The sequence below is a fragment of the Macrotis lagotis genome, chromosome 2, assembly GCF_037893015.1.
Source record: "Macrotis lagotis isolate mMagLag1 chromosome 2, bilby.v1.9.chrom.fasta, whole genome shotgun sequence".
Classification (NCBI taxonomy): Eukaryota; Metazoa; Chordata; class Mammalia; order Peramelemorphia; family Peramelidae; genus Macrotis; species Macrotis lagotis.
In genome coordinates, this window is record NC_133659.1 from 221,920,473 (window position 1) to 221,944,942 (window position 24,470).

General features: G+C 48.0%; 1 protein-coding gene across 2 annotated transcripts in view; it reads right to left on the reverse strand.

The window, feature by feature from the left end:
- BAHCC1 (BAH domain and coiled-coil containing 1) overlaps positions 1 to 2,483 on the reverse strand; it is a 151,140-nt gene extending 148,657 nt beyond the window's left edge. For both annotated transcript variants that reach the window (XM_074224931.1, XM_074224930.1), the window contains exon 1: positions 2,291 to 2,483. In XM_074224931.1, the coding sequence (XP_074081032.1) occupies positions 2,291 to 2,483 (193 nt within the window). The remainder of the gene's footprint in view (positions 1 to 2,290) is intronic.
- Between the last annotated feature and the right edge of the window lie 21,987 nt (positions 2,484 to 24,470).

The window sequence follows — 24,470 nt, forward strand, 5'->3', positions numbered from 1 at the left end:
GCCTTTGCTCAGAGAGAAGTTTAGACTGATCAGAAAAGGTTTAAAGGCTAAGAGATCAAAGTTCTACTGCTTTCTGTGTACTGACCACATCCAAGGGATCCCCTAAGGAGCACCTTGAATTAAGAGACTAGGGAGAGAGACATTTAATAAAATAGAGATGGAGGAAGAGATATAAAATCAACAATTGCAGGCCAATTTTTCTCTTCTTCCTCAGTTTTACATCTAAAGGTGGGGGGGGAGCGGAAAATAAAAATAAAAAGAAAAGAGGTCAGATTTGGATCAGAAAATACTTGAATGGAAAAAAAACTGCAGATATAGGTTGTAATTACATAAAACAGCATGTTTGAAAGTGTCAAGATCTCTGTGTTTGTAAGTGGCACTTTTGGGGGATCTCATGTTATAAATGCTAAAAGCTCATTAATAATTATGCAATTTTGTGTGTATGTTTTTTCTTTTTAGGAAATTTATAGTCTTCTTTTTGAGTACACTCCCAACTGACTTTCCTTCCAGCCTTGTCTGTGCTATCCTTTTTAATCCACATACTAATTGTAATCCCATTAAAGCAGATATAATTTTATTAGTATTCACAGTTCATCAAGTTAGCAATAATAACTGTTACTGCCGAATTTTTAAAACAGCAAAAAAAAAAAATGAGTCATGTTTAAAGAAAACTGTAAACAAAGCCCAGCCAACCTGTGTGATCCAAGGGCTGAACCACCTGATTACAGATCCACAGGCATCCCTTCCCAACAAGAGGTGACACATCAGTAATCTAATTCCCTGTCTCTGACATAAATAGTTAGATAATGACAACTCCACAGCAAAATTTTCCCATTTTTTTAAACCTTAACATTATTTTTAAAAAATTAAATGTAATTCATTTGGAGAGGGAGGAATCTCAGACTACACTGGTCTGGAGATTATTTTCCTAAGAACAGTAATAGTCACAGGGCCACACACAAATGTAGATGAGGGTGCATTCAAAAACTCCATAAAGGCTCATCAAATCAAACTTTTTGATATTTTTCAATTTAATTTTTCAAGTTTCTCCCCTGCCTTTCCACCTTCCTCCTAATATTCTCAAGGGACCGACACCCAGTTTTACAGCAAAAGACAAAACTAGTGGAGAGCTCGATTTTTTCCTTTCTAACAAATTCACAACTATGACAAAATAGTAAATGCAGAGGTCTTCAAAGAAGCACACTCAGAATATAACCACATTCCACCCAGATATCTTTGGGACCACAATGACCCCACAGATCCCTAGATGCTGAGGGTCATGCTCTCCTCCCTTTACCCCCACCTCCCAACTCTTGCAGGCCCAAACCTCTTTAACTAACAGATTTTTTTTTTTTTGAAAGGGTGCCTGTGAGTTCCCCGGGCCCTCTTGCTAGCCACGCTTTGTATGTCTTTAGCAGGATACCAGAGGCACTTGTTAAAGCTAATGCATCCCCTGCAAACCCATTCTCACCCTGACACTTCAAGGCTTTATATAGAAACAGGATTTTCTAGTCTTACACCAGCAGCCCCTATTAACACTAACCCTGTGCACACAACTGCCCCTAATCTGAAAAGGCCACTCTGAGTTCGACGCTGCTCCTTCCCTCCCCCCCCTTCCCCAACCAAGAACAGCCGTTTTGTTCCACCAGAAAGCGCCTCCTTGTCCCAGCACCAGAATATCTTAAAGATGTTAATACAGAAAAGAGGTTTCAACGGAATTTATTTTCTTTTGGAGGAGGAGTAGGGAGGAGGAGAAGTAGGAGGGAATCTTTATTTTTAGCTCCTTCTGCGGCTGTTCCTCTGAGTCCCAAGTGTACCCCGGCTCTAAAGGGCTATTCTATTCTTTGAGATAATAGTAGGGAGAAGAATCAGATAACGGGGCCAGTGGAGCACAGAGAAAAATTAGGCTGAGCCAAAAAATTCGGAGGCCACCAAAATCTTTGCCCATTTGCTTTCAAGTTCCAAACTCTAAAATCTTCGAAATAGGAGGGAAAAAATTAATAAAATCATATTAAACCAATCTTCTCGATTAAAAAAATTTAGATCACCTTGAAACAGACCCTTGTGGTTTTATTCGCCCCCCCCCACATTCCTTTGAGACTAAGAAACCCCAAGAATCCAGGGCAGCCAAGTCCCTGGCACAGAGGCGGCCTCCGGGCTGAGGCCCGGGCAGCCTCCTCGGCCTCCTGTTTAGGATTTCCCCGGAGATCTGGGACCTGGAAGAAGGCCCCCTCCCTCCGCTCGTGCCCTGCGCCGCGGCTGGGGCTGGGTGGGCAGGAAGGACACTGACCTGTGTGCGTGGCCATGGGCAGCGGCGACTGGAAGTACTTGCCGGGCGGGAAGTGAGCCGGGTGCTGGACTGCGGGGCCCGCCGGGGCCAGGCGCGAGGCGGCGGCGGCGGCGGCGGCGGCGGCGCTGCGGTGGCCCAGGCTCCCGCGCTCCGAGAGCAGATGCGACGGCGGAGCGAAGTCCCGGCCATCCATGCCGGGGAGCCGGCAGCCGCGACTCGGGCCCCTGGCCAGCCGCCGCCGCCGCCCTCCCCGCTCCGCCTACTCTCCCCCCACCGCCGCGGAGGCTCCTCGGGGGGACGCCGAGATGTCGGCGGCGGCGGCGGCGGCGGGAGCCCCGAGCGGCCGCAGCGCCGCTGGAAGGAGCCGAGGGGCGAAGAGAAACCGAAGCCGAAGCCGAGTGAAGCCGGGCAAGAGGGAGCGAGGGTCCCGGCGAGAGGAGTGGGTCTGCCTTCGCGCGTGTGTGTGCGTGCGTGTGTGTCTGTCTGTCTGTCTGTGTGTTTTAAATAATAAAAACAAAACAAACTGATAATTAAATGATAACAATAACGGGCAGAGCAGTCAAGAAGAGATCCGGAGTGAGAGATTAAATCCTTGGGCGAGTCAGCCGGCTGGGGTCCTCCCGGGCTGGCCAGGTGCAGTTCCTGCGATCGGGGCTCATAGTCTGTGGAGTGAAGGAGAAAGATACCGTGATTCCGGCTCCGGGGTCCCCTGCGGCGCCAGCGCGCCCCCTCCCAACCCGGGCTTTTTCAAAGTGACCCTACAGTCAGACAGGATGTCCAGGGCATCGAGGTACCCGCATGGAGGGAGGAGTTAGTCGGAAGAGACGAGGTGAATACACACAAAGTCACTGAGACAGACACTAAAACGCTCCTATGGATAAACATACGAAAACACCAATATCGGTGGTCCATCGAGACCCACAGACCCACAAACATACAGGGACGTACACCCACACAAAGATCATAGAGATAATGAAAACACACACACTCTCTCATAAATTAATGAAATCCTACAATGTCATTCCTCTCTCCAATTCCCTCCTCTTTTCTTTTCCCTCCTCCTCGTTTTCGCCTGGGTTCCTTGTCCTTGGTTCGAAGATGATACTCACTTGGACAATAAAAACCTAAATCTGTGAAGCTGTTTCTTTCTTCTCTCTCTCTCTCTCTCTCTCTCTCTCTCTCTCTCTCTCTCTCTCTCTCTCTCTCTCTCCTCTCTCTCCCCCCCCCCCAGGTGTCTCCAGTAAAATGGAATTCTGTTCACACTTGTTTTTTAGTCTCTCCCCTTTCTCCGAGGTCCTACTTTTACTGCATCCCTCTTAACCGAATAACCATGCTAATTAAGCGAGTAATTTTATTGATTGTAACTCAAGAGGTTGCTTTAAAAAAAAAACCCGACTCTTTTTCTTCCATCTGTCTACTCCTCAATCATAATAATTTGTACCCCATTATTTTGAACCGAAGGAACACCTCAGTCATCTTCCCTACTTCTCTCCTTCCTTCCTTATACGCTCACCTTTGGTAACCCCACCTGAACTGTGGACTCCCAAAGCCCTCAAATTCCAAATTCATGCCCTGCTCCCCACCCCCACTGGCTACCTACCTAGCGAGAACTGCAGTGATCAATCCATCGCAAGCTACCTTCTTTCTGGCACCTAAGGGCCCATGACCCAGGGACTTAGTAAAAGGTTGGGATATATTTGAGCACAAATGATTTGAATTCATTTATTTTCCTACTGAATAAATAAAAGGTTTTCTCTTCCCCTACTCTATCCCTCTTCCCCCAAAAGAACCAAGGGGGCAGCACTCCAGGTTAAAGGACTGGGGGAGGGGACAGTGCTCGAAAGACCAGATACTGGTCTCTTTGAAGGATCCTTCCAGCAACTGAACTTCTCCCTTCAAAATTCCTAGCTGTGAGAATGGGCGTGGGGGTGGGTGAGAAGGTTAAAGCTGCATCTCTTTTCTGGAATGTCTTGGTCTTTCCAGAGACAGATGAAGGGGAAAGAAAAATCCTCAGCCAGCGGCCTCTGCCGTTTTCCTCTGCACTTCGGCTGGGGATTCCCACTCCGAGGGCTGAGCACCCAGACTCAGACCAAACAGTTATGTAAGCGGCTGCTTTGCAGGCGCTGCAGCTCACACACCGGCGGTTGGCTCCAGCCCATTTCGCACAACGCCAGACCAACAGCAAATCTTCCCTTCCACACCTGGGAAAAGAGGGGTCTCGGGCCAAGCCGGCCCCTCTCTACTACCACTGACTCCTGATTTTCAGGACTAAGAGGAGTGCATTAAAAATCACTCTACCACCATCTTTCAAAAAAAAAAAAGCCTAAATCTCTTCTATTCCCCTCATTCCCTCCATATTTTCTAGTTGAATTGTAGTCACGAAAAATCTAAATCAATTACCGAAGCCCGGATGAGGCAAAGAGAAGAGACAATATATAATGTGCACATACGTGTGTATTATAATATATTTATGCGTGGAAATTAAATCCCCACTTCCTAGGCTTTCTTTCTCAGTACCCGTTAATTTTGTATATTTTTCCTTTCTTCATCGCATTGATTTAATGTTTAATACCACATCTAACAAAAGGAGACAATAAGAGGCTCGATATTCTTACTAGTGAATATAACAGAAAGTCTAGTGCATTTGGTGTGTTTTTTTAACCACTCCACCGCGACAACAACGTGATTAAGATGTTTTTCATTTCATGAATACCATTTAAAATTGCTATATTTAATGCTCTGAGTTATACAATGTCTTATTTGCAAGCAATTTTGTGTCTGATTTAATCTATAACCGAAAACTTAATGTATTAAGTGAATACATATTTGCTCAGCTGATAAGCTTTTTCATATTTACACGAGGAGCTTTTGCATTGTAAATACAAGGAGACTACACAATGAGTTCTCTTTGTCTTACAACTTCACACAAAGGGGCTAGGGGCTCCCCTCCCCCTCCCCCTTCGCAGTGGAGAGACCAGCTATCTCCCTCGATCTAACAAATATTTCCTAGACCTCGGAGGCGCTGGTAGGGGTGCTGGGGGGTGGGGTGGGGAAGAGGAAGAGAAGGAAAAGAACATTTGAAAATCCCTGATGGAGAAGTCAAGATCTCCGAACTAGCAGGCCTACTTGCAGACCCAGGAGCCAACTGTCCACGCAGGAAGTTAAGAATAAGGGCCGCTGCAGGCAGACCCTGGAGTGAGGAAGAGGGAGAAATCGAAAGAGAAAAGAAAATCGCTAGTTTCAAAACGTCCGAGACTGGGGTGGAAGAGGTTGGAGAGAAGGTTTTGGCCAGAGAAAAAGACAGACAGACAGACAGAGAGATAGGCAGGGACGGACAGTCAGATTAAAAAAATCTGAGAGAGAGCAAGTACAGGAATATTGAGACTCTGGAGACCCGTGCCGATCCCTTCTCGCTCGTTTCTGTCCCTCCCTTCTTAAAACAAATCAAGGGTAAATTACCTTTATGTTTAAGATTTACTTTGTTTCACATTTTTTTTTTATCTTTTCCTTTCCCCAGTCCTGAATTGTTCCTGGCAGCTAAGGCTCAGACTCATACATCCCAGAGTAGGCTAAGTTCCCCTCGGGACAGGCGAGGGAGATGGACCCGGGCAGCCCCTGTACCATCTCCGGGATGGGGACTCTACCACCTAGACGAATCCAAGAGCCTCCCCCACCCTCCCTTCATCTCGCTCTGGGTAAAAGCCCGCGCTGGCCACCCCAGCCCATCTACCACCCCAAGGGGCGCCCAGCTAGGGGTTCTTCCCTTCCACCACGCTACATTCCAGTCGTCTCTTTTATCTATATTGGGGGACGGGGGCAGAGCTCTGAATCGAGCGAGCAGTTACCACCATTAAGAATCAAACCCAGTAATGCTTTCCAGACAATTGGTTGGAGAGAATCGAGAAAGGAAAGGGAGAAATTTGTGTAAAAACCCAAAGAGGATATGAAAGAAATGCTGCCTTTGAAAGGGACACAGGTCCCGGGTCCTTGTAAGGAGGTAAAATGAGAAAATATATTTTAAGTAAGCCACCAAAATTGATTAAAAGAGGGGAGAAAAAAACGTGCAAAGAGCTGAGCCTGGCGGTTGCAGAGCGGAAAAACGTGGGCCCAGCCGAACCCTGCTCAAGCCTCCGTCGCCTTCCTTCGGTAACCTAACCCAGCGGAGATGGTTTGTTTGATTTCTGAGCTCCAGAGAAGCATCCTGGGGCCCCTCGGGTCCTAGCGGGTCCCTGAGTCAGAACCCGAATCCCTTCTCTATTTGGCAAACTGCGCCTTAGTTATAGTTAAGAACATCGGTTGTGATTTTTTAAATAAACACACATATCTGCTTAAATTAGCACTAAAAATTTTTTTTGCAAACAAAAACCATTTTCTCTCCTCTCATCAAGATCCATTCTTTCCGCACGCCTCCTTTCTCTCTCCAAGGGTGCACCCAGATTAGCCCTGGGTCCCCCAGACTGCCCGCTCTTAGGGTGGCAGAGCAGCAGAGAGAGAGTTACCGTGGGTCTGGTGGAGGCGGCCCGAGGGAGCAGCAGGCCGCTCCCTGCATTACCGCCGCGCCGACCGGGAGAAGAGGCCAGGCTGCCAAAGAGAGGGCTGTCTTCTACCATCTTCGGCGCCTCCACCGTCAGGATGAGGAGGAGGGGTTTCCTGGGTCTTCTCCTATCTCAGCCCCCTCCCCCAGAAGCCCCGAGGCCGAGAGACTCCCAGGGTCCAGAACCCGCTCACAGCGAATTGCACAAGCGGGTCGATCGCCCGATCTTCTCTGGCGCAAAGCTCGGGAGCTGGGGAGCCGCAGGGCTCCGGAGAAAATGAAAGAATATGGAAAACGCAATATCGAATATCCCTCTCCTTTCTTTTCCTTCACAAGAAATAGAACCCCATCCCAGTAGCAGGCCAGGTCATCCCTTCTCTCTCCCCAGCTAGAAAAATCCCAGGCCGAGGGCTGGCGCGATCAGCCTTCAGCTGCAGTTTCAGACCCCGAGGGGAGAAACATTTAAAAGCTGTGCAGATTCCAGCCCCAAAACACAGCTCCAGTTCGGCACCTTCCCTCTCGCATCCCCTACAACGCCTCCCAGACTAAAAGACAAGTCTTTCTTTGGCTTTCTCAAATCGAAAAGTAAAAATTACAAAATTAACTCCCTCTCCCCCCCCAAAATACATTGACCCCCGCCCTTTCCTGCTGAAGAGTAAAAAAAATACATTTCTATCTTTTTTTTTCCTGCAAATTTTTTTCTCCTCCTATGGAAATCTTTCTTCATAAATAAATACCTCTCCCCCTCCCCAGACAGTGAGTCCCCACAATCACCTTCCTCCCAGGCAAAGGTCTTACAATGAACCGTTTTCCTCGTAGCGGTAGTAGCCAGCAAAATAGAAAAAGCTGATACTGCTGGGGATTGGGGGGGCGGCGAGAGGAGAGGGAGAGAGAAGTTGGGGTGGAGGGAGGGCATTTTCCCCTTCAATTAATAGGGGATCCAGGGAATCTGGGGATCCGTTTACTGTCGGTATTAAAAATAAGCCCAGCTTTATATTCCTCGACCAAAGGTGGCCTAGCGAAATTCTGTCCTTTTTCTTTATTTTTTTTTATTTTTAATTAGAGGTGTAAAACGAGGCAACAATCGCTCAGAGCAAAGCAAGGACACAGTACAGGCTAGGGGGGGATTTTAAACAAATCGATACGATTTTTGAGAGGAAAAAAATCGCTTACTGTCGATATATATATATACACACGTGTATATATAGATATATGTTATGTAATATTTCTTCCATCTCGACAAAAAAAACTGATCGACATTATAAAGAATTATTTTTAAAGAAAATATTTTAAAATCACAACCCTGACTTTCTCCTTTAAAAAATTTAAATTCCCAAAGAAAAATAATAATAATAAAAAAGACAAAAATTTTAAAAATGAAAGCAATTTCAATTACTTACTGGAGGCTGTTCCCTGGATACAATTGAATGCAATACAATTAAATCAGTAAATGTGACTTTGTTTTGTATTCCTATTGGTATTTTCAATGTGCTGACTGTCGCACTGTAAATGCGCCGCTTCCACAACAACGACTATATAGCAAGCCCATCCAGAGCGGCTCTCAAACCCTGCAGCTCAGTCCTGAAAGCAACTCTCCCTGCATACTAATAAGCTCGTGCCACTCACTCAAGATGGACCAGCCAGCTGATTGGTTGTGCGGCCCTCCACTGTAATAAGCTCGTGCCACTCACTCGGCGTAAACAGGCCTCCCAATAGGCTGGCGCCGGGCCAAGGAGCTGCCAATCAGAGAGCAGCAGGGCTACTACTGAGTCCAATGGCGCCTAATTCAAGCGGTGCAACTGCGCAGCTTCTCTGCGCAGATCAGTACTTGGCTGAATGAGAATGTGGAGTAGCGAGAGGGAGGAGGTGGAAATGTGTGAGCGTGGAGGCGGCTGGGGACCCTGAGGTTTTTTTTTTTTGTCTTCACATTTTTACGGCGGCCGAAATATTGAACTGGCGTTCAATGGGAACCACACCATCACCATCTTTTAAGGCAGATGCAAGCGTGTGTGTGTGTGTGTGTGTGTGTGTGTGTGTGTGTGTGTGTGTGTGTGTGTGTAAGGTAAAGCTGTTTTGGTGAATCAGCGAATTGAAAGGCCTGGACTAAAAGCAGAGCTGTCTTCCAAGGCTGTCACACAAGGAACAGAACAACTGCAGAATGGCAGCCTCTCTACCATAAAGGTACTGGCACATGCCTAAGGATGCTAACCCCTAGAATGAGAGGCAGAACCTGCGCTTGACTGCATCTCCTTCCCCCATCCCTCCCTATCTCCTATGTGGCCTATATTCCCCTTCAATTTTCCCTAGAGAACCTTCACCTCCAGGGGTTACATCCCCCTGGATCATACTAAGGTTATTTTATTCCTTTTCAGGCAGATAGTGAGTTTGTTCCCCACACAGTCTAATTCTTAGGACGAAAGGGACGGTAAACAAAATAGAAACTTGGGAATAATTGCCAAGAGGGAAGATTATGTTTTTCTCAACTAGAGTCAGAAGGTTAAGATCTAAACTATGTTATGATAATTTGAGGAGTCTTTTGTTGATGTGCAAAAACCATGCATTGTGTTTTAAACACCCAGCTCCTGGGGCATATTCTGATAAATTCCCCCCATTTAAGGGGGGGAAATCCTACAGAGCAATTCTCTTCATTGTAACCAGAAAAAAAAACAACTTCCTTTGTATCCCCCTGAAATAAATACAACGCACTAAGACTTTGGGGACACTGCACAGTAATTAGTATTTGGTTCCTGGTCCCATTATTGATTCTCTAGGAGTAGTGGTAATAGTAGTTTACTGAGGTGGATTATTTCCTCTTCTCTCTGCTTGAGAATCTCTGCTTCCCCCTCTGGAAAAAAAATTGTTTTAATTTAGAAACTAGACAACATACACCCACATGCAACAGAAAAATCTCTATTTTCCATTAGATCTGGGCAAAAAAAGGGTTAAGCACAAGGGTTTTCTATTTTTTTCCTCTTGATTTCTCCTCCAACCCTCTTCCCTCTCTCCCCCTCCCCTGTCCCTAGCTCCTTTTCCTCCCCTCCCTTCTCCTTTGGGATGCTTGGGATTGGTTGGCATTGTGCCAGCCCGCTGTCAATCACCAAGTGTAAACAGGGCGCTGATTGGCTGTTGTCCAGTCCGCACTGGGCTGCCTGAAAAAAGCAATTACTGGCCCGGCGGTTTCAAGGCAGCCCCTTGCCGCTGGATAAAAGGAGATAAGTTAGGGACGGTTTCCAGGATCCCCGAGGGTCGACCCCCACCGGCCCCAGAGCCGAGGAGTAGAGAGCAAGCGGATCAAAGAGAATCCAGAGAGAGAAAAAGGGGAAGCAGGCTGAACGCCACAAACTGATTTCTATATATTTATTTATTTTATTAAGCGTGTAAAATTGGGGGAGGGGGGAGGAAGAACCATGTGGGACTATCCAGAGCTGGGGGTACGAGCTGGAATTCCGTGGTCTCCCCCTCAATCTTGAGACTAAGTCTGCACTGGGAAGGGGGGGTGCAGTTTTCCAGACTAGGAAAAGGAGAAACCTAGGATGGCGGGTTGCTGCTTAACCCCCCCCCCTTCCCTCTGGGGTCCCAGGGGATGCGGGGGTTTCGGAGAAGGAGGAGAGGATAAAAGGAGACTGGGAAACAGTGAATGGGGATCTCAGCAGTTCGGCTTCAGGGTCTCCCCCCCCTCCCCCCGGGCTCTAAACCCGAGGGGTTCGAACTGGCCCGGGGCGAGGAGGTAAGCGCTACGGGAGAATGCCGATGGAGAGGGACTGAGACGAAACTTGTCCTCTGTCAGCCCCGAGGAATGTGCGGAAAGGGTTGTAGGATATACTGGAAAGGAGACTGGGAACTGCAATCGAGTGGGTTCTCTCCAATATCCCGGGGGAGCGGGGGAGCGGGGAAGATGGTTGCGCAGGAGATTGGAGATCTGGACTCCAAAAGGAGACTACTGGGCACTCCCGACCCCTCCCCCTCATGCCCGGCCGGTCAAGGATACCGGCCCAGGCAACCGAACTGGGGCAAAAGGAGAGAGGGAGAGAGAATCCAGCAGCCCAAGCCAAGCGGCTGTGGCCCGGTGGGAGGGTTTTACAGGCGTTCAAGAAAGTCCCGGCTCCGGCGACTGAGAAGGGGAAGAAATGAGAGGGAAGTAAAACCCCAGGTAGCCCGTGGGGCGCGGGGCTAACAATTCTGGACGCGAGTGGCAGGGAAGTTTGGCTCTTTCAGATTAAATATATGTTTGTTTGTTTTTTTGACAGGGAGGTAGTGTTTGCTATTGTGTGTTTGTGCTAAGTCTCCTGATGGATTGGAAATGCGGAATAAATAAATCCCCATAAAGCGGCCACGAGATCCGATTAGTGTACGGCTATTCATTAGGCAGGGAGATGATTGAATGAGGTCCTGCTAGGCACTGCCTAACCCGGGTAACGGGATGTCTACCCAGACCCGAGACCCCGGGATGTAGGAAGCTGGAAAATCAAGGCCAAGCCCGAGACGACATTGGGGTTTGGGGAAAGGGTGAATTGGCCTCAAAAAAATTGAAATCTGGAAGGAAGGTGAAGATTTCAAATTCGAAAGGAGATAAGTGGAAGAAAAGAGTCATCAATTTCCTCATCTTAATGCTGTCTTCCTTTGACCTAAATCTCAATATTTCAAAAAGTATCCAGAAATCCATATGTGCACATGAGCGTATTTTCGGAGGGGGCGGGGAGGGAATGTTTTCACACATCTAGTTCCCTGAAACATCTAAGGAAAGGTTCATTCACAAAGCCCTGATTACCCGGTCCCTGACCGAGATTCGGTGTTGCTCGGTTCACTGACACAAATGCCTCAGAGGTAGGAATAACCTCCCTCCTCGTCCTCCCCATCCCCCTCGCCTGCTTTTGCACCCTTAGGCTGGCTCTGTCTCCGCTCCAGACCCGGTTGCAGCGGAGAGAGGAGGGAGGAGAGAACCACGGAACTTGCTTCTAGCTAAGGCTTCCTGAAGAGATGCTTTTATAGAAAGTGACAAGAGAAACCCAGGAAGGACTGGGAACAAATACATTAACTACCTGGATCAAGTCTCCTTGGAAAACCAAGGCTCACAGGATCAGTTGAGCAAAGCTAGAGAATCCCAGGTCCAGGATCACCCCACCCCCCACTCCCGAATTTTCCAGTGTGCTACGAGTTCTCGTCACGTATAGAGTCATCTCCGTCCACCAAGTCCTACCGGGAACAATTCCATGTAAACTGTTGCAGTGAAAGATGAAATCAGTAAAAGAAGGAAGAGAAATTCCGTAACTGTTCCCTAAATTTACCCAATATCTTTTTACACAATATACTGATTTCTTGGTGTCTAGGTTTCAAGACCCTAAACTGACTCTGTGGTGAGACTGTATTGCATCTCTAGTTCAACCATATAATTTTTCCCTTCCCCCTTTCCTGCTCTCCTTGAGCTCTTCACCTCCCTTTGCCTTCCTATCCCCACCAGAAAACCTAAATTGGGAATCCAATACCAAAGGTGTCCATTCGGGTTTAAGAAACAGAAGAAAAAATGGATGTTGTTTACATCTAAAAGCAAACATCTTTTAGGCAATGTACACTTCACACACAAATTGGTATTTTTTTTGTAAAGGGAGACACAGGACGGAGGATCGGAAAGGACTCGACCTTTTCTTAAAACATCTGCTTTCCCCCTCCTTTTTATTGCTCTTATTCTCCTAGCCTAATTATCCAAGTTCCCACTCAGTCAGCTCTTGTTAACTTATCCTTTATACCCCAATCATTGAGGTTAAATTATCTGATTTTTTTTTAAAACAAAACTTTTTTTTAAAGGAGAAGAGCATAAGGGGAAGACATACAAAATAACTCCATCTAATCATCCGAAGAGGAAAAAAAATTCCAGTCTGATGAGATTTTAGAGACATCTACCAGGAAAATTCAGTAAATTATCAGAATCTTAAAAAAAAAAAAAAAGAACTTTAGGTCTCCCTTGCTCCCGGAAGTGGGGCTCAAGCCTCTGTCCCTCTCTTTGCTGCCCTTTGTCTGAGGGGAGGGGAGGGAATGGGAGCTCTTCGCTTTTCCGGTGCCTGACTGACCCTCCCCTTGGTCCTGGAACAGGCAAAGCATCCAAGGGCCAGGAGGGGCTCTTGGATCCCTCAACCCCCCAGGAGTTAGGGGGAAGGGGCCTGGGCGCTTAAAGAATTGTCCAGGAGCCCTGGAGCGTGGCTGATGGACCCTCCCCCCACCCAGCAGTGCCCCAGTCACGGGTTTAAGACTATAAGGGGGCCAGAAAATGCCCCCAACTACCAAGGGAGGAGGATTGAGGAATGAAAATACAGCACAAAGGAAAAGAGATGATGGGGAGAGGCTAAGGACCCGAGGGGCAGTGGAAAAACCTCATGGGGGGGGGGTGGCGCAGGGAAGCCTGCAAAGGCTAAGATATGCACACGGTAATTCTCTGCTTCCATAGGATTTGTGGGTTCTCTCCAAACGAACATAGTACAATATCAATACTAGTCAACTTTACTGTAGGGTTGCTTGGGGGTGGGCAAGGAAGGACCAATGCCTTAAAAAAAAATCAACTTATCGGGTTTTCCTTTCCTACTAGTCCAGTTCCAGATCCCCTCCTCACCCCAAATATATTTCGAATAAATAAAAAACCGCTCCCCCCCCCTTCCCAATCTTCAAGGGAAATGCTTATGGACATGGATGGGGAAGAATGAAAACGTGCACTAATCTGGCTGCCTTTTTTTTTCTTTACTGCTAGCCCCCCGTCCATCTCCCTGTTTCCTTTTCTTCTTCCTTTTCCTCCTGTTCCTCTTCCTCCACCATCTCTTCTTCTCACTTAAAAAAAAACTGGTATTAAAAATTGTTTCAAAACAGTTGTTGCAGCAAATAAAGACAGAGCCTGTTATGTACAGCGAGGTTGCTGGCAGACACCCAGCCCAGAAGAAGCGGTCCGCCTTACCCAGTTACACTGTATATTCCACTCTCAGAAAGATGCAGAGTCGGGCTAGCCCAGAAAAACTCTGACTAGGAATATGGATGAATAGTCATATAATCAGTACCGGGATAACCTTCCTGTTCCCACCCCCACCCCCCTTCCCCCTTCTGCTGTCCAAATCTAACAAATGCTTTTAATTTTACAGGAACACTATGTTGATATCTGAAGTCTCTCGCCTTCTATAGAGAAAGGTGTATGGGGGAGGTAGGGGGAAGAGGATTGGAAGAAAAGGGTGTAGATAATAAGGCTGGGGGAGGTAAATATTTACACTTGAGAGTCTGGGTCTGAGCTATCTCCTTCATTTTTACAAATGAAAGGGAAGGCGCCTAGAAGTCTCCTTCCGCATTCAACTCCTGGAGCCCCTCTCCCCAGTTCAAATCCAGCTACTAAAGAAGCCTGGACAGGTTCGATTCTTCCCTACTGGAAAACCCAGATAAGCAACTAAATAGATGCATTTCTCTTTTTATCCCACCTTCCTCTTCTATTAGGGCCTTCTCTCTTGTTTTTTCTGCGTTGTTTGGTCTGTTCTCACACACGCACACCAGATAGTCTCCCAGACTGAAGAGTTCCTTATAGCTCAGTGCTCACAAGATGGTCAGTTCTTTTTTCCCCCCACCTAGGACCCTGGTAGTAGAAACCGGGGAGTTCTAGGCTGGTCCTAAAACCCCCAAATCTCCTTTGATATAACTGGAAATCGACGCATGATATAAAAGACCCATTTCCCCAGAATTGGCCCTCTTGTATCGCATCTTGTTACATCCTCCAGACCTGGAGATAGGTTGGAGAGGCAGATAACTCCTCACCTCTTCACGTTGGCGGTCATGCACTTAGATACAGATATATACAGTCATACCGATTCATTCTCACAACTCAGAGGTTCAGACTCTACCACATACACTTTTCCATGAACACACGAGCTCATAAATAGCGTCACATACAGTATCATACACACTCCTCGAGTCACAAACACCTTGCCCACCCACGATGTTCCACCCAGGGTCGAGTTTGAGTCTCCCTCCCTCTCTCTGGGGCACAGTAACTGATGCATTCCCCCAAGAAATCCTCCGCGTAGCAAAGTCTTCATCTACTGTCTGCCTTCACCCCTTTCAACACCTCCCCCCCTCCCCCGACTCCCAGCAGACGCACACAACTTCCAGCTTCTCTCTCCTTCCCCTACTTTGAGGTAGTCAAAGCATAGAGCTTCACTTTGGGAACGGGTGCATGACCACCAGCATCTTCCCACTCTGGAAGCACCCGCAGAGTAGGGGGCGGGGTAGGGGAAAGACTCCACAGGGTTTGTTGGGGGAGAGGGGAATGCAAGGATGAGAAGGGACAAAACAGGAGAGAGGAATCCTCGGTAGGAAGGGGAAGTGGAGCTCGAGCCCTAAAAGAGTGCGATTCATTCCACTCGAGTCTGAGATTCTTTTCTGAGTCCCTAGAGTTCTCCGGCACGCCTGGTCACATAAGCATACACCATCCCCTTAGAGAAGGCCAAGGAAATAATATCTGACAAAACCAGCCACTAAGGGTGATTGGTAGTGGGGGTGTCCTGTGAGTTACACAAAATTGTGAATTAACCCAGTGCACTAAATAAGCGTCTAATAGAGCCCGATAGATGCAAATCTACGCTCGGGTAATTGTATGTTGGGTGTCTTTGACTAATGCGATTGTTGGTGCCTCTCCATTGTTCTGAGAGCCATTAGTCAAAGAGCAAATTAGAAACAATTTCTTGACTTCGAAAAATGACTCAATTCTTCCTATCGAAGGCTAGAAGGCGAGAGAAAGAAGCCATTGCAGGTCTTGCGCTAATCTTTTCCGCAGTCACCTGGGAGTGCCTCATTTCAATAAGCATTCAATGACCCCAAATTTGAAGGGAGTGAGGTAAAGAGGAGGGGGATTCCCCCTATCATCCCCCTCTATATACACACTTGACTTGTGGTTTGGGCTTTAGCTGGTTGGGCAGAGATCCAAGGGAGGAGATGGAGCAGACGTTTCTTGTTCCTTTAGACCCGGATAGGAGAAACTCTTCTGAATCCATCAGGAATGATTCTGAAAGTTTGCTTTCTTTCGAGGCAAAGTAGGACAAAAGCAAAGAAATAAAAATAAATAAAAATAAAAACAATGACAACCCTGAAGGATTGCCCACACAATTTAGATCCCCAGAACTTAGCCCTTGACAATTCTCTCCACTTCCCCCCAATATGTTCTAGGCCCTTCTACTCCTGACACTACCAGAAATCAATAAGGAACTGAATTTGTGAGGAAGAGACCCTCGTTGGGCTTGTTGATGTCTGGAATACATTTTTATTATATTATTCTTTTCACCAGGGTTGTAAGAACTGTGTGCTTGAGGCCAGGTCTCCGATAATTCATCAGACCATCATTTCTCAGATGTGTACTCTGTAGAACTGCCAGAAAGATAGCTGATTTGGCTTGGATAGACTATGCTGAAAGGAAACAGAGAACACCAATGAGTAAAGATGATTTTTTCCCAGATATCTAGAGGTTTGTGGGGATGTGTCATGTAGGATGAGGTTTGGTAAATCTGTGTTTCAGGTCCTGCCCAGGAACAACTTCAAGAATCTAAGGTGGTTCTCTCTTAGGCCACACCTAATAAGAGAAGAGGTTAAAAGTCCTCAGTAAATTCCTAGTGTTCTTTCCAAACACAGTTGTGGGGTGTGTGTGTGTGTGTGTGTGTGTGTGTGTGTGTGTGTGTGTCTGTGTGTGTGTCTGTGTGTGTGTCTGTGTGTGTATTTGAGAGAGAGAGAGAGAGAGAGAGAGAGACTTCTCTTAAGTTCTATTTCAGCAAGCTTATCCAAAACCAAGGAGAGAAAGGGAGTAAAAATATCAACTATGCCATCAGTAGGAGCCCCAGAAGGGAGAGTGTGACCCTTGACCCTTGCCTGCCCCTGAAGTAGCTGGCTACAACTTGCCAAAGGAGAAGAGAAACTGTCCCTTTCATGAATTGCCCTAGGGAAACATCTCAGCTTCCAGTTACCCTAATGAACAATCTAGCTCCTTATAGATTGGAGCCTGAAGCTTCATCCTTTCATTATTTTGCCAGGGTAAGATAGGCCCTTAGGCAGAGGCCTTAAGGCCTCCACAGACCTCTTCTTGGAGGCTTTTCTGGGGTGGGAGTTTCTCTGCAGCAGTTACCCTGCTTTGTTCAAGATTTGAGTTTAGAGTTGAAATGGGAGAGAACTTGCTAATATCAGAACAGGAAGGAATACAGAACCAAGGACTTAGAATAAAAAAAAATGCTGCTTTGGGACCAAGGGAACTTGGATCTGTCCAGAAGGATGCCAACCTATGTATATACAGTTACATACAGAACATAGACTATGCCCTTCCTCTAGTTTATTTCCTCCATTCAATTTGGAAGTTTTTCAGGTTAGAACCTGATATTTTCTATCCTAGGTTCTTTACCAAACCCCCAGAGTACCACATTGGTTCCCCAGGATCAAAGGCTCCATTTTTCTTGAAAGCAGGGGATCGTTACTAAGAATGAAGGAGAGAAAAAGGTTTGGGATTCATTCCATGACCTGTACACACACTTATATAAGATATATTTTTGTAGGTTAACACAGACAATCAGATCCATATACACATAAATACAGACACATCTGTGCATACATATTAAGGCAGTGTAAATAGAAGACTCAGACATTGTGAGGTGGGGTGGAATTGTAGGAATAGCATTGAGATGAAGACTTAGAGTCAGATAAGTTTATTTTATCTTTTTTCCCCTAAGGATGACACATAATTTTAATTTTTATTGTTAGTCTGCTCCAACCAGATTGGGAGTCTGCTTTCTCCACTGCCCCAGCTCGGTGAATAATGCTTTGTTAAATGTGGGGTCCTAATTTGTAGCTAAATACATCCCAGTGTATTCACAGGGACAGCATAATTCTGCGTGCTTGTTGTGGGAGGTTATCAATGAGAAAACCCATCTGGATTAAATTCAAGTGATTTTAATAAACAGGCAAATCCATTCCAGTACCACACTGATTTTTCTCAAAAAAAATTAGGGTCATTATGATTGTTATTGTTGTTATTAAAGAGAAGAAAAGGGACCATGGGGAAAGTAACAGAACCATTAAAAGAAGAGGGGAAAGTACTAAGAGAAGAGAATTTCAGAGTCCAGATTTCTGGGGACTCCAGAAATTAAAATCTGGTGGTCTGAAACACCCCTCCCACCTTCATTCCCTCTAAACTTCCCCTTCCATCCCAATTCTAGCCACTGCCCTCAGTTAAATTTCCCTTTCTCCCTGAGGGGAAAAGGAAGAAGATTGTACAATCCAAATTTGTACAATCCAAATGAGGTCACTAATGGAAAGAAGAAATCAATGCTTGGTCCTGGCAGATATAATTCTACTCCCCTGGCCCCCAACATATACTCTCCCACAACCTCAGGGGCCCAGTCCTTGCTCCAATTTAGAAGACTTTGTCCTCTGTGGAATCTGGTAAGATGACGTTAGGGGTAGGCAGAAGAGTAGGTTTTCAAGAGATCAATAACGAGTCTGAGAAGCTGCAAAAGTATTTTTTGAAGGGATGAGGGAACTGTGGAGATTATACTTGTAAAACACTTCCAAGTACAGTGCCCAGCACATATATGACCCTTAATATATGCTCATTCCCTTCCCTTTTCTTCTCCTGTGGAGCTGGGTAAAACTCAGTATGTTGGAAGTCTAGTATATAGGATTCCACATGTGTATGAGTTCACAATCATCCTGCTAGAATAGTACAGAGCTGACCTCCTAGTTAGAAACAATAGAGTTCAAGTCTGCTTCTTTTATGCACTGACTGTGTAATCCCCAGATAAGGTACCACCTCTCAGTGCACCCTGGAAATTCTAAAATTAAAGATGACCTGCATCAGCAGAAAAAGGTCCTGAACAAGAGCTGAGGTAGTTTTTTTTTTAAAGTCAGTATATATGCATATATATATATATATATATATATATATGTATATAATACATATGCACTTTTCACTGAAAGACAATGTGGCATGACAATTGGAAAGATCTGGGTTCAAGCCCAGTCTCATATATATATTTGTGTGTGTGTGTGTGTGTGTGTGTGTGTGTGTGTGTGAGACTATAGCCTATCCATTTCATTTCTTAGGAACTGTGAGCTTTGTACACAATGAAGGAAATTTCCACACCAGAAGGTCCTATAAAATCATGGATCCATTTCTTAATCCACTTCTCCAGGAAGCAAAATTAAAGCACTTTACCCAATGTAGAATCCAAGAAAAAAATAGTAACTGATCTCTGATTTACTTGTCCAAATTGGGGTAGTGGAATGGTTTACTTCTTGAAGGTAGGTATCTGTAGGCAAAAGGAGGGCTAACTTTGTAAATGTTGAGAAAGAAATGTAAATCCGTTGATTGATTGAAAGGAGGAAGGGAATGACTTTTATCTTTTAAGTTGCAGGAATAAGGAAGTGGGACAGTTAGATACAGACAGAAAACTGTTTTTAGGCAAAGAGAGAGGTCTCAAACTTTCAGAAGAAAAGTAGAATGGCATTCCCTAAATTCTCTAGTAAAGCTTGTCCTCGGTTAAGGAACTATACTAGAGGCAAGTAGACTGCAGGCTTCACTCCCCAGAGTAGGAGCTTATTTGTAAGACTATGCATCACTGTCAACATGTCTAGAAGTAGGAAAGGGGTAAGATGTGTGGGAAGGATAGCCTTGGAGAGGAGTCAAAATTATCCTCCCCCCCCCCCCCAAGGATTCTCCAATATTAAACCTAAGGGTTCAGGAACCTACCTATGTGGCTGATCATTGGCTAGGAATGGGAGAGAACACACTTCTGGCTTCCTGGTAAACTTATGTCTCCGAATTTTTCCAGTGGTCTCTAGACCTGGTCCTCCCTCTTAAACAGGGCCATACCAAAACTGATGGGGGAAAGTTGTACTTAGGGCATCCTTTCCTTCCACAATATCACTGTGACACAGTTGCACAGCAGAAAGAAAGAAAAAGAAAGAAAGAAAGAAAGAAAGAAAGAAAGAAAGAAAGAAAGAAAGAAAGAAAGAAAGAAAGAAGGAAGGAAGGAAGGAAGGAAGAAAGAAAGAAAGAAAGAAAGAAAGAAAGAAAGAAAGAAAGAAAGAAAGAAAGAAAGAAAAAGAAAATCCCAGAGTCTGGAGATACCTGCCTAGCATTACCACTCTCTTCCAGGTCGTACCCCTCCCTTCCCCACTCTGGTTTTGTCAATCCCAACTCTCAAGTGAAGAGGAAAAGATGACTAAATCTCCTAGAGAAAGAAGAAGTGCAGAGAGGGGACATGTCAGATATCACTGTCTCCCATCTCTTCCTTCTTTCCTTTCCTCCAGGATTTGGAAGAGCTCATTGCAAACTTTTTTTTCCTCCTACTACATGGTATCACACCCCTCCCCCTGCCTTTTCCAGGAATTGGAAAAGTTCCCTCCCCTCGGGATCCCCCACTGTGAGGAGCCAGCCTGGCCACAGTCTCTCCCCAACCTGACCCAGCCTCTTCGCCAACCCCGACCCCAGAGGGCAAAGCTGAGGGAATAGGGCTAAGAGGGAGGGGGCGGGGAGGAGAGACAACAGGAGCTGAGAGCCAGAGAAAGAAAAGTCCGCCGCGAGTTCTTTACTTTTGATTCTGATATACAAAATGTGACACACGAGCAAACACATGCCGAGCATACTCCTTATCTTGGCCAGCACTCTCTCTCTCTCTCTCTCTCTCTCTCTCTCTCTCTCTCTCTCTCTCTCTTTCTCTCTCTGTAGAACCGTCACCACGTTCTCCCCGAATTCTGCCTCTCCGGACAGCGACCCTCCACCTTCCACGCTGAAAGCTCGGCTCAGGCGCCTGGAGGATCCAGCTCCAGCCGGGACACGGAAAGTATCTGGGCGAGGGGAGAAGCAACCACCCCCGGGGGCTCAGTTAACACCAGCGCGCGGGCTTCCAGGCCAAGCCCTGGATCTTGCTGCATGCCCCTCCCTGGCTGTGAGCTCCAGGAGACACACGTGCACACAGACACACAGACAGACACACAAACGTTCCTTTATTGCAGCAGACTTCCAGACGCGGAGCCAGTCCCGCTTTGGGAGGATTTTCTTTCCCTCTCATAACCCAATTTTCTAATAGCTCAAATCACTTTGTGCCCTTTGAACTTCTGGAGACCAGGGTCAACGGTGGCAAGAGAATGGAAGAGAATGGGCCCCTCTGCCTTCTTCCCTTCTAAGAACTACAGCACAGTTCAGGCTGGTGGGTGGGTTGAACCAAAGCAGCTAAGCACAAACCCGCTTCATCTCTGAGCCTCCTTTTTGCGTTTCCTACCCAGCTCCAGGGGAGAGGGGAGAACAGAAAAGCATTAGCTTCTGGAACCAGCGAAACAGTTGCATTGTAGACCCATTTCTTTTACTCTTAGAGAGTGGGACACTGGGCACTCCTTACTCCATCCACCCTCCCTCCCTCCGCACCCTCCCACCTCCTCTCTTCGTTCCCCAGCCGGAGAAGACAAGGCCAGAGCTGACGCGGCCACTGGGGCCTGTTTGCACTTGCAAACCTCCGGGGTTTTTTTCCCCCTCTGAGCTGAAACCCGGGCAGTCACCACTTCTTTTGCAAAACCTCCTATTGGATATCTTCAAAATCATTTAATGATTTTCTTCCTCAGGAGTGCAAAGATATTTTCCATTCAACCCGAATTCGCCAAGCTTTGCTGACAAATGAATGCAATTCTTTTCAGGCAAACGGGGGGGGGGGGGTAGGAGAGCAGAGATTTACCTTCGGCGCGAAAACTCCTCCCCAAAAGGGATATCCCCCCCCTAATTTTCCTTCTCCTGTCTAGGCTTCCGGAGATGGGATAGGGTGGGGAGGATGGTGCGGCTTGACTGCGGTGGAAGAGAGGTGAGAACCAGGGCTCCCAGTTTCCATCGCCGCTGGTTGGTTTTGTTTCTGGGCTGGGCTTTCTGGTCCAAACGTTGGTCCAAATTACGGTGGAGCCTTCAGGGTCAACCTGCTATTCTTTGGGACCAACGTTTCACGTTTAAAAGAGAAGGAAAATAGATCCAACCGCTTGTCTGGATTATTTTAAAGCTTTCTTTCAATCCTAGGCCCATAACCAAGAGGCGAGCTGCAAGGGAGAAACGCACTCCCTCTGTCTATCCACTCCGCATTTTTTGCCTTTATTGTTATTATTATTTATAACGTGCGACATGCAAGGTCGGAAAATCTTTCCCGGATCAAGGAACGAATTCCCAAAGCCTTCCTCACGCCCAGGCACAAATTCGGAAGGCTTCTCCATCCCTTGAGATGTAGTGGCAGAGAATATATGCATATATAGTCTTATACATATTTTAAACAGCCTTTATAGTACATGCAAAAGATATCTGAGTTAGAACGGCGAAAAGCCCCAAACAAATAAAAAAGCAACCACAGTGACAACTAAGGCAGTAAAATGGATGCATATATTAAAAAGTCCCATGATGTATACGGGGAACAAACGTGTTTTGTGAAAAGAAAAACTCTTTGAGAGCCTGAAGGATAGAGTCTGTGACCTGGGCTTTAAAAAATGTCAGGGGCTATATGGGAAGGTGGAGTGGAGAAGAGCAGGAAAGGGATGGGATGGGGTGGGGGGCTGAGAGAAGATGGAGGGCAAGCTTTTTTTTTTTTTTCTGGAAGAGACCCGACCTGGTGAAAAGGGTTTGAGAAAAGTTAAAGGCAGACTTGGGATAAGAGAGCCTCGGCTCCGCGGCGGAGGGGAGGAGACGCGTGAAGCCGGGTGCCACCGCGATCCGCGCAGCTCCGGTCTTGCGAGGAGCGGGAGGGCGGGGAAGGAGGTGAGGGCGCGGGGTGGGGGCAAGGCCGCGTGGGTTTCTTCGGGCGCGGCGGTGGCGAGGGAAGGAACCTCGGGGAGGGGACCTCCCCTCCCCATCTCCACCAGGAAAACCCCCTACCTGGCAGGGGCGGCCACGCGGCAGAGAACGAAAGAAGAAATGCCGAGCCACCTACCCGGGATTGGCGGTCCACTCAGAGGATCAAGGTCCTGGCGGGGGTCTCCCCGGGGGGGGGGGGGCGGCCTCTCCGGACCCCAGTTCGGGGTCGGGGCGGGGTAGGGGGGGTTGTTGCCCCGTACCACCACCCCCTCCTTCAAGTCTAGGGGAGTTGCTCCGGGTCTCCTCTCCAACCGGGAATGCGGAGGTTTGAAAAGAGAACTTTTTTTTTAAAAATCGAGATGTGAGATTTGATTTGATTTTTGTTTCGACCCTCCGGAGGCTGCAGCTGCTGCGTCCCCTACCTGCCAGCGCCGAGTACAGCCCTGTGCCTTCGGGCGGGAGGCGGCCGGGCGCTCCATAACCACAAATTTATGGCACGGGTGACGCGCTTCCCTCTCCCACAATGGGGCCCGCTGACATTAAACAGAAAATTGATGAGAGAGGAGCGGGATCTAATCTCTTTTCCACCTCCACGCCATTTCTCCTGGCGTGGGGGGGGGCGGGCCGGGAAGGATGGGAGACCTCGCCGAGTTCGCGGCACAAGGTTATTCCTAATTCATTCCCCCTTTCCAGGGAGGTGCGGGGCGGGGGGGCGCCTGGCCTCAGCCCCCAAGTGGCCGTCATATGACCGCTCCGCTCCCCCTCCGCGCCACCCATTTGGAGAGAAGTGTGGAGGGCGCGAGGGTGGAGGCGGGGGGAGCACTCTGCCCCGGAGAAAAATCCGGGGTGGGGTGGGGAGGGGAGGAGGGGATGCGGCCAGCTGCGCGGGGCCCGGCTGCGGCCGCGGCATCCTGCCCTCCCCGCCTCCCGACCCCCTGCCAGCCCCGGGGGTGGCCCGCCTTTCCCCCAGCCCCCTTCGGACGCTGCGGCCGCCTTCCCGCCCGCCGTGGCCCCGGCCCCAGCTCCGGGACAAAAGCTCCAGGCCGGGAACCCCCCCCTAGAAACTTCCAGTACCTGGCGGCAACTCGGCTTGGCAGAGAACCCCGCATGTTCCCGAATACCCGGCCCGGAGCGGAGGCCCGGAAGGTCCTGGAAAGTCCCCTCCGCCCTGCCCCCGAAGCCCCGGCGGGGACAGACAGACGGACGGACGGACAAACAAGTAAATAAAATGACCACACGAGACACTCTTGGAAGTGCTTGCCAAACAGCAGCAGCGCTTTACTGCCCGCGGCCCGCCTCGCTTTACCTTCGCCTGGCGGCGCGGCACTTTACGGCGCTTCCCCGTTTTGCACCCGGAGGATTCTGGCTCAGGCCCAGGGACGCCCGAGCCGCCCAGCTCCGCGGCCGCCGCCTTACTTTCTTAAAGGCGCCGCCGCCCCGGCCCGGCCGCCTCTGCCTCCTTCCAGCATCCTCTCCCCACCTCCTCCCTCCGGTAGTCTTTTGTCCTCGTTGCCAGAAAGGTCAGCGCCCGGAGCCCGCCCGGCCGGGCAGGGGCCGCGGAGCCCGGTGCTCCCGAGCTGGGGCGGGATCCCGGCGGGCGCGCGCCCACACACACACACAGACACGCACAGACACGCACAGACACACACACACACACACACAGACACGCACAGACACAAACACACACACACACACAAACACACAGACAGACACACACACAATCACTCTTTCTCACAAACACTCTCTCTCTCTCTCTCTCTCTCTCTCTCTCCTCTCTCTTTCCTGAGTTCTGGGGCGTGATATCACTAAGCTTGCAAAGATTCCCAGTCCCT